Below are 17548 nucleotides of genomic sequence, written 5' to 3' on the forward strand. Positions count from 1 at the left end.
GCTTTCTCCTTGGCAATGATTAACTGTTAATGAATTTTAAAATGAATCGGTCATTGCCTGAGTTCATTCACGAGGCAGTAATAAAGACTACAGCCCAGAATTCGGTCGTGTCATTTTATACTTAACGTCGCTTTCACACTTACTTGAACACGTTATAGCAGGTTATCTAAGGCAAGTCTGGGAAAGGAGTGAGTGGTTATACGAGGGTCAACGTGGGTTTAGACCAGGGTACTCATGCGAAAGTCAAGTAGTCACGGTTTGTCTTGAGATTGCTGATTCATTGGACGAGGGAATCAGGACTGATGCGGTTATTATAGATTTCTCAAAGGCATTCGATTAAGTCCCACACGATAGGCTGATCACAAAAATTGCTGCTTCCGGTGTGGACTTGAGGAATTTCTCTTAGGACGCTCGCAAAGAGTAAGAGTGGACGGGCAACTATCTCATGAAGTCAGGGTAACGTCAGGAGTGCCGCAAGGGAACGTATTAGGCCCCTTGCTATTCCTAGCTTATGTTAATGATATTTGGAAAAACATTGATTCAAATATACGGCTTTTCGCTGAAAATAATGGATAGTAGTGACATTGATAAGTTACAGACAGATATGAATAGATTATGGGAATGGGCGGTAGAAAATGAAATGAAGAGAAATCCAGGTAAAAGTAAAGCAGTCAGCTTCAATAGAGCTTGGGTGAAGGATAGGCTAATTAATTAATTCCGGAGGCAAATAGCTTTAAGCACTTAGGAAAACTTATTCGCGGCGATCTGAGCTGGGCAGATCATGTAAATTATACACTAATTAAAGCATGGAAGGCTCTCCATTTCGTAATGCGTATACTGAAAAAGGGAAATAACAATACGAAACGTTTAGCTTATACGTCGCTAGTGAGACCGATACTTGAATATGGAGCTGTGTGTTGGGACCCTTTCAGGGAAGGACAGGTAAGAGCCCTAAATCGGGTGCAGAAGAGAGCGGCTAAATTTGCAAATTTCACGAACGAATCTGGTTGGGAAACATTGGCACAGCGTAGATTGATAGCCCGAATGTGCACCCTTTTCAAGGCATACACGGGGGGCCGGGCTTGGAAAATGATAGAGGATAGATTATTAAAGCCATGCTACCTGGGCAGGGACGATCATACTCAGAAAATTAGGACTAGGAAACAAAGAACGGATGTAGGCAAATATTCCTTTGTAAATAGGACCATAAGAAGCTGGAACCAATTACCTCCAGGCGTGCTAGAGTCTTTCCCCTGTAAATTAGGAACCTTTAGAGAGAGGGTCAGAAAAGTAGTTACAAGCTAAGGGTTATTAAGTTGGGAATAAATGGTGATAAGGGAAGTGAAGTGTCTTAGTCTCCAAGTGATGAAGGGCTGTAGTTATTTGGGATAAAATTTTCATGTACTGAGAGCGGACTTTATATTCTACTCTAAGTATTGTGATTAATTAGTGGATGTGTGTTTTGTATTGTGTGTCAGATGTTTTATTTTGAGTGTGGTATGTTGTATTGTTGTGTGAGTGCATCAGTTCATGACGTTTGTAATACATTACTGTTATTGTCTTATGTCTAGGTGGTATTAATTTCTTTTTTTTAAGTTAAGTACTTTAGGTTGGATGATTTTGTAATTTATGAGTTGGTTGATTTTGAGTTGGATGTGTTGTTTTTGTTGTGTCCTTTTTTATTGTTTTGTTCTGTCTCTGTGTTGATGTATCTCATTGTTTGTTGTGTCTTATTGTTTGTTGTGTCCTTTTTTATTGTTTTGTTCTGTCTCTGTGTTGATGTATCTCATTGTTTGTTGTGTCTTATTGTTTGTTGTGTCCTTTTTTATTGTTTTGTTCTGTCTCTGTGTTGATGTATCTCATTGTTTGTTGTGTCTTATTGTTTTTTGTGTCCTTTTTTATTGTTTTGTTCTGTCTCTGTGTTGATGTATTTCATTGTTTGTTGTGTCTTATTGTTTTTGTGTCCTTTTTTATTGTTTTGTTCTGTCTCTGTGTTGATGTATCTCATTGTTTGTTGTGTCTTATTGTTTTTTGTGTCCTTTTTTATTGTTTTGTTCTGTCTCTGTGTTGATGTATTTCATTGTTTGTTGTGTCTTATTGTTTTTGTGTCCTTTTTTATTGTTTTGTTCTGTCTCTGTGTTGATGTATCTCATTGTTTGTTGTGTCTTATTGTTTTTGTTGTGCACTTTTTTTATTGTTTTGTTTTGTCTCTGTGTTGATGTATCTCATTGTTTGTTGTGTCTTATTGTTTTTTGTGTCATTTTTTATTGTTTTGTTCTGTCTCTGTGTTGATGTATCTCATTGTTTGTTGTGTCTTATTGTTTTTGTTGTGTCCTTTTGTTTATTGTTTTGTTCTGTCTCATTGTGTTGATGTATCTCATTGTTCTGTTCTGTCTCATTGTTTTGTATCTTATTGTAGGTCACTGCCATTTGCAGTCAATAATAAATAATAATAATAATATTAAGAATTCACTGTAAAAAACACGACTTAAAAATTTAGAGACCAAAAGCATTAAATAAACTGAAAACAAATGTGGAAATCTCACTGGTAACAATGCACATACTTACCTTCCACTGCAACTTCTGTTTGCCTGGAGGCATGCCTGTTACCTCATGGATTTTTGCCTTGATAACAGCCACTTCATCTGATAATGGCAGCATCAGTGCCAGAAATTGCCCTTTCAATCTCCACTCTGGCTTCTCGGACATAGTAGGCACAGCTACTTTAAGGGACATAGGTGACTAAAATCAAATCCAAACTGTTTTGAAAAAAACCATTATCTTTTGCACATTCATGTACATTCTCTCACATGTTCATGTACACACAGATATGTGTTGTATGGCACAAGAACTGTAAATCATCTTTATGAACATCAAGATGGGCCAGAAACCTTTTCTCTCTTACTGACCACTAAATTCCTCTGTTCTTTAGATTTATAAAGTCCTGCTCTACCGTTTTGTTTGGAACCAACCCTAAAACATGATATGACATTTTTTATGTTTTCTTTCTCTGAACATATGAACTTCAAAAGCCAAAAAGGACATGTATGTGCGAGTCCCCTATGGGTGACTGTTGTCCCATTACATCAGAACACAATCAACAATCTTCCCCAAATGATCTCTGCCAGACTCGATCTGTCTAACACTGTCTCTGTCGAAACAGGTCTTTGCCGAGACGGCCTGCCAGCGATCATGTCTTTAAGAGAACGATTTGTCAAAGACCAAGTCATGCAGACAGTGTGGCAGTGTTCGTGTGAGATTAATTTTGAAATTTTTTTCGAAAAATAAAAGGAAAGGAAAATGTAAAAAAAACGCACAAAACTAAAAAAAAAAATTGAAAAATTCCGACTTCAATTGTTCTCGAAAATTTTTAGTTATTTTTGCTTTTCATCACATAACCATTTCTAATTTTTTTAAAAAATTTCATGGCCACCATCGACAAAAATATGAACTTTTATCAAAATTTTAAAAAAATCAAAAATTGATGTAAATTGTCCAAGAAGTGCACAAAACTAGAAAAAGGTGAAAAAATTTTACTTCAGAAAAATATATCTTTCGTAAATAAGTGCACAGGATTAGCTTTAATCGCATATCCCTAAACATCTGTGTGTACTTGGTCTCTATTTTTTTTTTGTTATCTGTGTATGCTGTGGTATTTTGTTTGTACTCGTCAGAGATCAGAAAACCCACTCGTCCACTTCTCTGTGACGAGTGAGTTTGGTAATAATATTATTTCTTATTGACATATATGAGGGATCTTTTGAAGTGCAGTAGTTGGAGCAATTGGAGGGGAAGAGATCAGTAGCTGGGAGACATACACATACATAAAAGGATAATATTAAAATGGGTCTTTGATAAATACTTTGTGAGGATGTGAGTTTGATTTAGAGTCAAAGTTTATGGTGATTTGGCTCACATTGTCAGTACTCCCCGGTTCATTCAAAGTCATATTTGTTTTTATTTTTGAACCTGCAATTGCAGAATGGGCTTGCAGAGAGTGAAGGTTAAATTTAACCAGTGTACTGCTACCTGATATGATTTTGAAGCATATATTTTATCTGTAGATATGTACATATTATTTAATTTTTATTTTAAACTGTTTTATATGCTATGTTTTTATAATTCCATTAATATGGACATTAACTGTGTGTGATGCACATATGTATTTTCCATGGTTTGTAGCGTGTTATTTGTTTTACATGCCATGCGCATGTGATATTTTTAGTCCATCTCCAACATTTGCAGCTGTTTCTGGTAGTGGATAGCTTTTAAAATACGGAGCTTCTGCCTTTGGGCTGTAATTATGCTACGTATATTATCGTATTTTGTACTAGAGGCATGTTTTGTATTTTCATGTTATCACGATAACCACTGGATATTCCATAATCTATATAGAGGGGTAAGAAGTCTGCTTGTGTACTTCTTTATGCAAATGCAATCTCTTCTTTGTATTTATCCGCGATCTCCACTCGCAAAAATCCACTGAAACAATCCAGCACCGAGAAGTAACGGCCTCCATACTAAGACGCCACCATGGGGAATGCCTGAAACTTGGTTAGTGTATTTACACCTCTAAAATCTGTGCAAACTCTCCATTTGTGTGCGCCATCCATACTCCTTTTTGGGGTCAATATGGCGGGGCTTGTCCACGGACTATCAATCACTTTCACGTATAATACCTTTTTCCAACAAATCTTGAGTTAACTCTTTCGTAACATCTCTTAAAGCGTATGGTATCTTATACGGAGGTTTCCGTATCGGCGCTGCATTTCCTGTATCTGTGGTACGAGTCACCACTTCAATACTCCCTATTTTTCATTGTTTACTGTTCTAAATATTTACAGAAATTATTACATTGAAAGCATTTTCCGTTTTCTGTAAGCTGCGCAGACGCAGTAATCTCATCAAGTCGCTCCTCTGAGTGCACGTGTACCCTTCCGAAGTCGCGTCACGAGTTCCTGATGCTTGAGGCGCCTGCAGCGAGCAAATTTCAAATTAAAACTGAATAGAAATTATTTGACATCACGGACATTGCTTCGAGTGGCAGAATTTCAGCGAATGCGTCGTTAAATTTCTCATGCTGTTGGATATCTTCATTACCAGGAATGGTAAATCAGACAGGAATATAGCGATGTGTGAAGAATTGTGGCTGGTAAACAATTTCAAGTTGTCAGACTCGAAATAGAAAATTTTTTCGCATAAGAAAAACTCGTGCAAAATTCTCGTTTAAGCTTCTAACGTGCCTCGGGAATTAAATAATCTCAGTCCTAAAATCTATTCGATGTAGGTCCGAGACCGGTTGTCCTGACTGAAGTTTTTCGTGGTTTTTCTTTATTTCTTTCAGGCACATTCTGTGATAGTACCGGAAACATTCGAGGTTAAAGACCGGAAGTGACAGAGTCGCAGCGGCGTAACATTGTATATTTTCATGATCTGCTGGGGTTTGGTACCGTAGAGGCTGAAGATACGACTTTTAAGATTACCGCGTGTTTATTCATCTTTTACAGTTTATGCGACACCAATTAATAACCTCGTTCGAATTCATGTGATGGCCATTAAAAGGGTATCAGAAATAAGACCGTACTTTCGATTAATAAAAGTCTGTGTTTGAATTCAATCCTGCTTGAAGTAACTTGCCATTGGTCATCTGAACCCGTACAAATGGAATCCCCATCCTCGCACTCTTTGAGCAAGAGACATTGGATTCAATTTACGTAATTTACATTTCCCGTTTTGACCGGCTTTAACAAATTTATTGAAAGTTTTGTAAAGAGTAAGACGTCGATATTTATCATTCAATTCGTCTCTCAAGGCAATGTTAGTTACTTTATGTACAATGTGACATTTTAGGTTCTAAGGTCTTTATGTAATTTGAGTGGCACTTTAGCTCTAAACACCGCGATATTTTCTGAATACGACGCTCCGAATGATTTATGTACTTTTCACAGAATGCAGACCGCAATATAAAACTCACGTTCATATTATCATCTTCTCATTACCTTAAACTTGAGGTCGCCGACAGGAGGTTTGGCGTTCGGAATTCCAAGAAACGCCACGTACTTTGTCTTGTTTTGGATAGATGCTAAAACTTTTCCCTTCAACAAACCTTGTTGGACTCTAAGAATTGGTTTTCTTGAGGTCTGCTCCTCCGACGCGAGGCTGCTACACATGCAGAGCATCGCCAGTGCCATCGCGGAGATCCATCGGCCCGCCGTGTCTCCAAGTCTGTGCGCTGGACTCCAGAGAACCAGATCCATTTTAAGTTATTGCATTATTTATCAGCAGCATAAAAAGTTAGGTTAGGTTACAATTATTCAGTTTAATTTAAACAAATTGAAATACTTTTTTGTATATTAAAAATGTGTGAGTCTCGTGGAAATGTCGGTGAATCAAATAGGAACCTAAAAGTCAGAACGAAATCACATGTTCAGTTGTTGGGCTTTAAAAGCAAGAGCGATACAAGTCTCCGTTATAACATAGATTTGAACCAACTTCAGAGGCGATTACACTTCCATTGTCTACGCCTGAATCGCGAAACATGGGTCCCTCAGGCCCCCGGAAACATTTTCCCTGGCGCAGGGGTGACGGGGTCAACAGGCCCGGGGCCTTAAAAAAAATATTTTCAAAATTAATCAAGTAAAATAAAACCCGATGTTAGATTTAAATAACAAGGGAAATGAAACTGCAAATCCGTCTTTTACATATTCCCATTACTTTTAAATGTGTTTCGTTCTGATAAGAAACACATTCAATATTAAGTATTGACTTCTTCCATTCATTATTCAATGTAACCAAATTATAAGTTAGAGTAATTTTGTTCAACTACCAACAATGTGTAATTATGGACCGACAATGGTCAGCTTTTATTTGAACAACTGCGTGAATAACAATGCAAAAAAAAGCATTGGAATTTCTAACCCACACCTGCAATAATATTGGTTCGGCATGCCATAAGGCTCTTTTCTAGTTTCTTATGCATGCAGTGTAATAGCCTGAATGAACCGTATTGCACTCCATTCCTTCACCTAAGAAACTAATTGTTTATTCGGCATTGTTGTGTTTCATTATCGCCATAAACAATCCGCTTTCGTTATTCTGTTAAGAGCTGAGCTGTGAATCGCTTGTATAAGAAGTGCGTCGTAGAGTAGATAATTTTGTGCTCTTAAAAACCTCTTAGAATATCGCAATTACTTATCTTATATAAGAATTATTAAGAAATCTGTGAAACTCCAATTTAGTTTTGATTAAATTGATAATTGCCGGTGGACGTCGTGGTCTCTGACAATTGAACAAAGTTTGAGGTAAGGGATTTCTATTTATTATTAATGTTCATCACATTTCATGTTTTCATCTGCATTTGTGAACTCGTGTTAGAGAATTAGGCTTGTCTTCTTTTAAACACAATTTCAAGTAACATAAGATTGACTTCTATTTGTTCACGGCATCATTGATAGTAAAATAATATTCCAGTAGGCAATTAACATTTTACAGTTTTAAAAGAATAAAAATGAGTTTCGTAGCCCAGAATCTTAATAAAAATATGTGGATGCTAGAAAGAGGGGTTTATATTCTGAATAATAATTCTAACTCTTTACATCTCTTGATACATCGACATTATTAAAGCGTTTTAGTGAAATCTGAAGAATTTTTATTTCGGTTTTACAAGCCTAATTATCGACGAATCTCCTATTATCTCCCTACATCAGCAGATTAAATCCGTGGAATGCTTGCCATTATTGAGTGCAAAGTACTTATGGGTGCAAAACGTGGTCTTTCACTGTGAGGGAGGAACATAGACTGAGGGCCTCTGAGAACAAAGTGTTGAGGAAGATGTCTGGACCCAAACCGGGAGTGGGACAGATAATAGAGAAAAGTACAAGACGAGCTCCTCACCCGATGTTGTTAGGGGGAGGGGAGGGGAGGTGTGTTTACAAGGCCTGAAGGGAGGAGACCTCTGGGAAGACCTCGGCGTAGGTGGGAAGATAACATTAAGATGGATCTTACAGAGATGGAACTCGATGGAGTGAACTGGCTCAGGAGAGAACCCGGTGGCGGGACTTTGTGAACACGATGATGAACCTTCTGGTTCAGAAAAGGATGTGGACTATTCTTTGACGAGCCGAGTACCAATCGACTTTTTATAGAATATCTTGCACATTGCAGTGTGTGAGTGGCGTGATTTGGGCCTGATCTACGCACGCGGTAGAACAAATTAGAGTTTTTGTGACTGTTCCGAACTGTAATTCTCGCGTTCATTTAATAAATTTAAATTCCATTTTGTGCTTGTAATATATATAAATGTGTAACTTAGGCAGGAAAGTCCTTAATCACGTAAGCTCTTAAGCACTTTTAGTTCTACACAGAGAGAAGAACTCGAAAATTTTATGCTTATGAAAATGAGTAGCCTTCTTTTTTCCAAAATTTATTTAACTGTCTGGTTCTGCATCAAAGGTCACGCAAATTCTACGGCATATTCTTTTCGTAATTTTTTAAAATCGATTCACCAGAGTAGAGGCATCTAAGACTTTATGAATTACATTGATATTTTATACGTAATGTCTACGTAGTTTACATATAAGAAGATTTAAATTTATGCGAGTAATGACAAACACGCGGCATGACTTAATATTGCCTAAATCAGTCACACCTTCAGGGTGATTAAGCCAAGAAGAGTGCGATGGGCGGGGCATGTGGAGTGCATGAATTGGGCGAGAGGTGTGCACTGGGTATTTTTGGAAAGCCAGAGGAGAAGAGGTTGCTGGGGAGACCTAGATGTAGATGGGAGGATAATCTCAGGCGGGATCTACGGGAGAAAGGATGTTGAAGGAGACTGGATTTTGTTGGCCCAGGGCAGGGTCCGGTGGAGGGGTTTGGTTAATTCGGTGATGAAACTTCGTATTCCGTAAGCCGTCTAGTTAGTTATTTATATGTCACTTTTAGAGCTTTGTCATTTTGTATTGAATCTCAACAGGCATTTCTATAACAAAGAAACAAACTGAATCTATGGAGTCTAAGTCCTGCTTGAGAATCTAACAGTAGCCCTGGTAATCAAATGCCTCGCCTTTTCAGAAACATAAAGTTTCATGCCCGTGTTTACAAGACCCCGCCTCTGAGCCACTTCCACAAACAGCTGTAGACAATCCACACCTTCATTCTCTACCCTATAAGATCCATTTTAATGTTATCCTAGCAACGCATGGGACTTTTAAGTGACCTTTTCCTTTCAGATCTTCCGATTAAAAATTTGCACTTCTTGTCCCTGCATGTGTTCTACATGCCCCGCCCATCTCATCATCCTCGAACAAACAGCCTACAATTTATTAATTAGTGAAGAGATCTATAAAGCTCCATATTATGCAATTTTCACTATTCCTTTGTCAGTAACTCTCTCGCAGGACCAGATATTCTTCTCAGTATCGTGTTCCCTCTCAGTCATTCTCAACTGATGTGCACACGCGTCGGTATGAAGAAAAACTTGTAACAACGATCGACTGTTTTTCAGGAGATGGAGTCAAACCAAAGTCGCAGCTGTTTTCATGTCGGCGGCAGGTTCACGTGCACCAAAGCATTGCTCAGTCTGAATAAACTAAGAGGGAAGAACTTCTTGTGTGACGCGGTGTTGAGGTCGGACGACGGCGGCGTCTTCCGAGTCCACAGAGTGATTCTGTCGATGGAAGCGAATATTTCAGGTTTGTTTATTTAATGACGTGGTTTATTAACACGTGTAATTAGGACACAAAAGACGTCAATTCGTATGTGAAATGTTTTATCCCCTTCGTTGCAGAAACCTGTATTTTTATACGGCTGATTGTCTTTTGTTATTTGTTCGTTGTAATGAAATCTCACGGCGGTGACCAAGAAGACTATTGTCTTCTGGACGTTGCGCCGTAGAAATTGAGTGGCAATTCAGACGTACTTCCTGCCTTATTTCCTTGATAGAGGCAGTAAGCACGTCTGAAACGTCCGATAATTTCTACGAGACAACACGACGCAACGTCCCAGATGACATGGGTGGTTCTTTGTACTAATTTTTAAGTGCAGTTGTACTAAGGTGACAGTCAATCGATCTGGAGGGAGAAATAGAATCCCTTTCCAAATCGTCTTGGTTTTATACATAAAGACGACCGACAAAGTCCAGAAGAAAGTTGGTACTGCCCGGAACATTGAGAGCTGCTGTCTTAAATATAATAAACTGTGAGAAGGAACTTCGTAATACATGTAAGACTTGAGGTTTTCACGGCGGTGAGTCTGAAGATTTCTGTCTTCTGGGTTGTTGCGCTGTGTAGTCTGGTCGATGTTAGCCGACGTTTCGGAGGTCATACTGCCTCCGTATCAGGGCGATGAGTATGAAGATTTCTGTCTTCTGGGTTGTTGCGCTGTGTAGTCTGGTCGATGTTAACCAACGTTTCGGAGGTCATACTGCCTCCGTCATCAGGACGATGAATACATATTTCATTGTTATTAGGGAATCTTTCGAGAATTTGTGCATACTTTAATCTGTTTTTTTTAAAATAAAGATGCCCTGGGTTCTCGAAATGAGAAATGAATTATAAGCGTGAGCCATTGTTTCTTTTTTCCAAGAGACGTATCTCACGTCTTGTTACGAACTGTGTTTTCCGACAACCAAATCTTTCCGTTTGTCTTGAGCTGCAAATCCCTTAATTTGTAATAGGAAAATGTTTGCTGGTTGGTTATGATTTTTTAAAGTCCGCGTAGAAACATCTGCTTTTCTTTCAAGTTGTTTATTGTCGGGAAAATGTTTTGACAGAGCAAATAGATTTCATATTTCGAACTGTTCAATCAGTGGAATGTACAGCCCGCGATGTATGTTGAAATATTTGCATTGGCCTTATAATTTGTGTAGTAGTTGTTATAACCTCAGATGTCTCTTGAAGGTGTGAAGGGTATGTAAGAAATTCTATAGTACAAATGTTTGCTGCTTGCTTTCAGATTTTTAAGTTAAATTCTGTTAAGCCTACGCAAGCTCTTCACCCACACGCAGTTAATCTGGTCCCATTCGTACTCATTCTGGGAGTTTTTGAAGTATTCAAATAACAAGAATTCATCCACCACATTGACAAAAAGATACTTTTACTTGGCTACGTGACTCATAAAAACTTAAAGTTTATGCGCATGACTTGTAATTTTCTACTCGCCGTTTCTCCAAATCGACGTTTCAGGACCCTCTTCACGACATCACTGCACACCAGTGAGGAGACTGATATTCTTCTCCACAGAGTCAGCTCAGACATGATGACCCAGATACTGGATTATGTTTATTTTCGCTGGGTGGACATCCGCTCCGACAACGCGCGTCAGCTGCTCGAGACGGCTGAGTATTTGTGGGTACCAGGCGTTACTGAACTCTGCTGCGACTTCCTCAAGGACGAGATAAACGTCGACAAGTGTATCGGCATCCTTCAGTTCGCAAGGTAATTGATGTTCATTTATCATTTGCTGTTTCGCCAGCTCTCGTCGCTGGAGCGAATCAGCTTTCCTCAGGAGCAGTCGAGTACCGCGTCGGAGATTAAAGCCTCTGACTGAGGACTGGACAAATTATGAAGCGTTGTAGGTCAGGGCAGATCTGATTTAACTGCGTATGTTTTGATAATCATTATGACCAGTAGATGAATAATTTCACCTTGTGGAACGTTAATCACGATCTATTGCAGGGTCATAACTAAATATGTCTTCCTCTCGAATTCCTTTTCTTCTTTCCTTCTTTCTCTGCGGAATTTTTGCTTCTTACATAATCCTCCCAACAACAAAATCAACATTCAGTCCCACAGCTTTCTGCATACAGCAAAACCTCTGTTGACCGAACCTCGATTATCCGATTCCCGCAATAAGCGACCGAGTTTCAACCGGATCGGTTGCGATTGGATTCCACCGGCGAGAGTTTTTAAATCGATGTGCACGCGGTACAGTTCATTAATCTAACCTCACTCCAGATTTTGCTGATTATTACGAACACTTCTGGACATTTAGAGAATTGGTTAATATCGGGCAAATACAAGAAACAACCCGCTGGTCCCCGTAGATGATGAAACCTTACTCCTTGTTGTTCAGGACAACATAGCAAGCAAATCAACTGACATCGGCAGAATCACAACAGAACCTCCAATTCATGCGATGGACGGAATGACTGATAAATTCACTATTTTAGAACAGGGACTCCCTCGAACAGCGCCCAAGAGTGACTTTTGCCGTCGGCTTTTGCGTTCGACATGCCCTCATCATTCGCTGGCTACTAAAATCTGTATTGAGTCTCTACTTATTTGTTCATATCCATGACCACGTTCCCCTTTCCCCGCTCATTCGACCCGTGGTTCCCCCCATTTTGTCCGGTTACACGAGGTTTCACGGGATTAACACACACAGTTACCAAAACGTCGTTTCACCAAGGTTAAGGCCAGAATTCAAAATTCTACACTTCTCATCTCACTGCCTTCTTCACTTGCGTACGCCATGCCCTTGTTTCAACCTACAACCTTATCGCGAGGACCAACGGGCATTGCCTGGGTACCTTCAGAGCCGAAAACTTTCTATTTTGGATCGGTTAAACGGAGCGTCTCTCAGCGTTGCCTCTCCACGTGTCTGCTCTCAGTCTCGCTCATTCGGACTCCAAAGGGCTAAGGTAAAAACTGCAGGCGAAATACTGTGGTGTGCAAATGCTTGAGAATCCAGTTCTTGCTGGAGTGTTTAATTGTGTCAGCGTTACCTTCGCTGTCGCAGGTTACACTCCTTAGCCGACCTCGAGACTCAATCTCGCCCCTTCGTTCTGCGCCACTTCGTGGAAGTGTCTCATCAGAGCAAAGAACTCCTGGAACTGCCTGTAGAGGAGCTGCAAGCGATAATCGAGGACGAGGAACTGAACGTGAGGAACGAGAGAGTTGTGTGGGAGTGCATTCTCCGGTGGATCAACCACGACCCGAACAACAGGAAAGGCCACATCGCAGGACTTTTGAAGGGAGTCAGACTTGGACGACTTGATGCAAAGTTTTTGAAGGAGGTGGTCAGTATGCCCCTGAAATCGTGGATGTTTATGGGAAGTGAAGCCCGCGTTTTCAATTCCATATTCACATGTGTTCAGAACCCATTAATGCAAATCGTGAGCCTTTTTCTTCGTCACGTGTAAGCCCGTCTGTCTGTCTGTCCGCAGTTACAGCTCGAGAACGTATAAACGGATGTTCATTAGAATTAATACTAACAAGTTTTAACAGAATCTGTTGACATATTCCAATTCTGGTTAAAATCTTACAATAACAACGTGTAAAACTACACAATGATTTTAATGCCTTCTACTGTGCAAAATTTGCTGCGTAAGAAATCCCCAGATTCTCTTAGTTGCCATGGTTACAATAACAACCTGTTTAATGACGCTGGTAACACGCTCGCATACGCGTGAGTATGTGCAAAACAAATATTCGATTCGTCCTTTTATGCAGAAATGTTGGAGATAATGATCGTCCTTTATTCATCGTCTTTAAGTTTGACAGTCCGTCGGCGCTACAATCTTTTATTGTAGTCTCAGCTTTCATTAAGATCCATTAAGCGTTTAAGTTCAACTTCAGCATTCCACCGTTAACTAAATTCAAACGTCCACTCAGCTCGAATAGGAAAATCCTCCAACAGATTAATCACGTCTTCTGACGCAGCGTTCGACTTAACCAAAGATCCTATTGCCATAAGAAGCTTATCTTAGCTGCTATAATAATTTCAAGTATCTCCAACGATGAGCACTTAGCATGATAATCTTCAGCTGATTGACCATATAGGGACAACAGATATCCGAAAAGTTCAACAAGATAGATTCGTTTTACATCCAAGAGAAAATTTCCCGAGGGGCTTCAAATTCATAGACAGCTTTAACATTCAAATATTTTAAACGTAATCTCACGAAGCAGCCTTACAACTTAAGATATTCCTTCTTCCATTTCATCATGCGCTTTAACCCGAGAGGAAAAAATGTTCTATTCAAGGTCAAATGCCCTGTGATTTCAGACACTCGCCTCTTACGAATACTTGTGAAACAATCGCACAGATTCATGAAAATGTTAACTGCTTCAAGTGTCTTTACAGTTTAGCATTCGTATCTACTAGTTTCGAACACTTAAAGAGAACCACCTGACGATGACCAATTAATGTCGAAACATGCAATGGCTCTTAAAAGACATTGAGCCCATAATCACACGCTGCTCTGTTGACGGACCTTTCACCTAACCATCAACATGCAGAAGGTTGCCTCCCTTGGCACTCGAAGCAACTAATTGTCATAATTTTCTTTCGATGCTACGTAATTTTGACAATTAATTAAAGTTATCAAATCAAAAAGAATGTGCATCTCGTACGGGAGAGACGAGAAATAAATTATAATTTTGAATGTAACTCAAAATGCAGCCAATACTGAAGGATTTAACTTTCAGTTGAAACACATTTCAATAGTTTTCTCTAAGATCGATTTAAACTTGATTTCGCTTCTCTCCACAACCCGTGCATTTGTTAAGAGCGTCGTTACATAAATCAAAATGCATATTTTCCTGCATATACCAAGTCTATTTCGGTGAGTTCCCAACCAAATTATGTGTGAATTTCATGTGTGCTCTGCAATGGAACATGGCGTCACTTCCTAAAAGTTAATAAGGTCCACATTGAACTGTTCAACAGGTGTCAAAGCACCCGTACGTAATGGAAAACGAGGCGTGTAGTCCCATGATCTCGGAGACGCTCGCGTTTCTGCACGACTCAGAAATGGTGACGAAGGAAGACAAGGATTTCGTGACACCAATGATTGCCTACCCGCGAATCCCACAGGACATTCTGTTTGCTGTTGGTGGGGGTCGCGACGAAGAGCCGTCAGATGTGATCGAAGCGTACGACGCACTTGCTGACCGGTGGAGTGTGGTGAGTTGCACAAAATTCTACTCCTACCGCGGCTTGTTAAATGACGCCTCCGAGAAAAACTACTTTTCCTCTTTCTTGCTAAACTTAATTACAAGGACCTCTTAGCCTCTTTATTTCGTGTTCGTTTATTTCCATTGCACTGAACACTTTTTTAAGAGAAGCTTCAAAGACATGAATTAAAAGTTGTCAGCGGAACCACGGTTCCGGAGATTTTGACGTAAATACGTCTATACGGAAAGGAAGTTTATATATTTGCTTTATTCTAAATATTTTCTTTATACATTCTTTACAATTGAGTAAAGTTTGATTAAGACTTTGCTTATTCAACTTGAATTAGTTACGCTTAAGATGGCTCTGTGGTAGCTGAATGTAATGTAAAGTAATATAATGTAATGTAATGAAGGTAAGGTAAGGCAATGTAATGTTTTATAGGTAACATCAATGCCGAGTAAACAGATGACGTTTCCTAAATAACATAACAAATAAGTTACACTTTTTAGTTTCCCTTTTTCGTTCCACTTTTTTGCCGAATGACCCTTCCTCATAGACGTATTTACGTCAAAATAATAAATAAATAAATTACTCACGTGCTCAATCTCTCGTACAATTTAAGTTCTAATAGGAATCGACGACGGATGTGAAGTTTTCCTTAAATACCGCTTACAATAAGCGTCCTACTTCACCTGTCACGGCAACCTGTCTGCTGATTTTAGACATCGTTAATCGTCAGTGGATTTCAACGGAATAAATGAAGCACTGATCGGTGTCGCTGTCGGCCATCTGCGTGGTAACGCCTCGTGAATTACAAGGCTTGGGGTGGGGTGGCGGACCTACTGCCTCCAGCTTTGCGTCGATAAACATCTGTCTTTGCCATCGCACGAACGTAAAATGTCAGCTGTTGATCAGAAATTAATTCTACGTTTGTCTGTCGAACTTGACGAGAGCTTCTGTTCGGGTCTTCCTGTTTCCTCCGCCTCTCATAATTCCTCCATTCCTCCAAGTTAATTTCTCGCGGTCTTTGTCGAGTGCCTCCCTCCACGGTGTAGCAATTTCGGTCCACTGTTGGGGGTTGCACCTCTGCTCTGGTGGTTGGTCGCTTGGACTCTAATGTAAGGACTTCACATCAGTAGACCGAATGACCCAAAGAAACATAAAGCCATAATCTGTTATTCCTGCAGGTGGAAGGGGCCGACTCGATCGGTCCGCGAGCAGGCCATGGCACGGCAGTAGTCGGTGTCGACATTTACGTCATCGGAGGTGAGAACGGCGTTGAAACCTTTAACTCATGTAGCTGCTTCAACGCTGTTACGAAGACATGCCGCGAGGTGGCGCCTATGCATGAACGCAGGTAAGATGCAGATCGGTAACTAAGGAACTCCTTGGAACAGAGTCCTTCTTCAAAAGCTGATAGTCGCTCTCTTAGTCAAGATATAAATGCGGGCAGGAGCTGTAAAATTTTACCACTCACATTCAGGATCATCGTGCAAAGTGTGAATAGGTCGGAGGACTTTTGCGACAAAGTTGGCTTTAAGAATGCGATTTGCTTGTTAATTCATTTGAGTTAAGATTTAACAATGACGAGGGAACAATTGCGTTTTTCGAGAGGAAATGCATCTGAATCAACAATAAATGAACATAGCAGAGCGTGTTCTTTTGTTCATTTCAGATCCTGTTTAAGTGTGGCAGTTCTGCGAGGTGCAGTGTACGCCATGGGCGGTTGTGGTTATAACAGAACGGCTGAAAGATACGACTGCAAGGCGAACCAGTGGTCTTTGATCGCTCCCATGAACACAAGACGATACAAAGCAAGTGCGGCTGTACTGAATGGTACGTAAATCCTGTGAAACAGAAATTTGTGAATTAGCGCAGAAGGCGAGGCGTCTGTCTGTCTATCCGCGTGTAAGGACGCAAGAACGGTTGAAGGAATCGCGGGATTTGAGGTTCTTACGGCGGGGAGTACGAAGATGGCTGTCGTTTGACTTCTGCCGACGTTTCAGACGAACTTTATGCCTTCATCATCAAGGCATTCCTCTTCGCTCTTGAACTTAGTTCCATTATCCAATATTCTTCTATTATCCCATTCTTTTATCCGTGTTACGGACTTCGTTATTTCACAGACTGCAAGGGCTTGAAGTTCCGAGTGCGTGATGGTTTCTTCTGCTCTCGTAAGCTGTCCCTGTGCGTCGTCTTCTGCCTTTTTAGTGTACACTAGGAGTGAATGCAAACAACCATCAAACTATCAAACTGGCTCTCATATAACACAGATGTAATATGTTTTTGAGACAGTTAATAATCTCATGTGAATAGCGCATTGTATTATAAATGTAGGACACCGCTTGGCAGCTCGTTCCGTACATCTCTGGTACCAAATTTAATAAAATTCGTTTCACAGAAGATTTTCGTTATGCATTAATTTAAGCACTTTATGCTGTTTATGTTAAATTTTATCAGTTAAACTCGTCTTCTTTGACACGCTGATTGTCTGCTCTCGAATCAAAGAAACAGATGAACAGTGCAGTTTCTGTGACTCGAAGGGGGACTTAATAGATTTACGAATTTAAGTACGAATTGTCCCATGTCTGTGCTCTGCACGGAGCAGTTTAACGCCTCTCCCTACACCAAATGTGTGTACAGTTTGTGTCAT

The 17548-nt window shown here is 40.0% G+C and overlaps 2 protein-coding genes across 3 annotated transcripts in view; both read left to right on the top strand.

Moving 5' to 3' along the window:
* The window catches only part of LOC147871666 (baculoviral IAP repeat-containing protein 5-like), an 84746-nt gene extending 75008 nt beyond the window's left edge, over positions 1 to 9738 (top strand). For both annotated transcript variants that reach the window (XM_087360403.1, XM_087360402.1), the window contains exon 7: positions 9503 to 9738. In XM_087360403.1, coding sequence (XP_087216529.1) covers positions 9503 to 9703 — 201 coding nt within the window. In that variant the 3' untranslated portion in view covers positions 9704 to 9738. The remainder of the gene's footprint in view (positions 1 to 9502) is intronic.
* A 1352-nt stretch (positions 9739 to 11090) lies between these two features.
* Positions 11091 to 17147, top strand: LOC147871677 (kelch-like protein 10). The gene is made up of 5 exons (XM_087360373.1): positions 11091 to 11432; positions 12736 to 13015; positions 14668 to 14904; positions 16083 to 16252; positions 16571 to 17147. The coding sequence occupies exons 1-5, from the start codon at positions 11128 to 11130 to the stop codon at positions 16737 to 16739; spliced, it is 1161 nt and encodes a 386-aa protein (XP_087216499.1). The 5' UTR covers positions 11091 to 11127; the 3' UTR covers positions 16740 to 17147.
* The last annotated feature ends 401 nt before the right edge of the window (positions 17148 to 17548 follow it).

The sequence above is a fragment of the Zootermopsis nevadensis genome, unplaced genomic scaffold (assembly GCF_977971745.1).
Source record: "Zootermopsis nevadensis isolate Lab colony 2312 unplaced genomic scaffold, Znev_1.0 Znev_ptg000044l, whole genome shotgun sequence".
Taxonomy (NCBI): Eukaryota; Metazoa; Arthropoda; class Insecta; order Blattodea; family Termopsidae; genus Zootermopsis; species Zootermopsis nevadensis.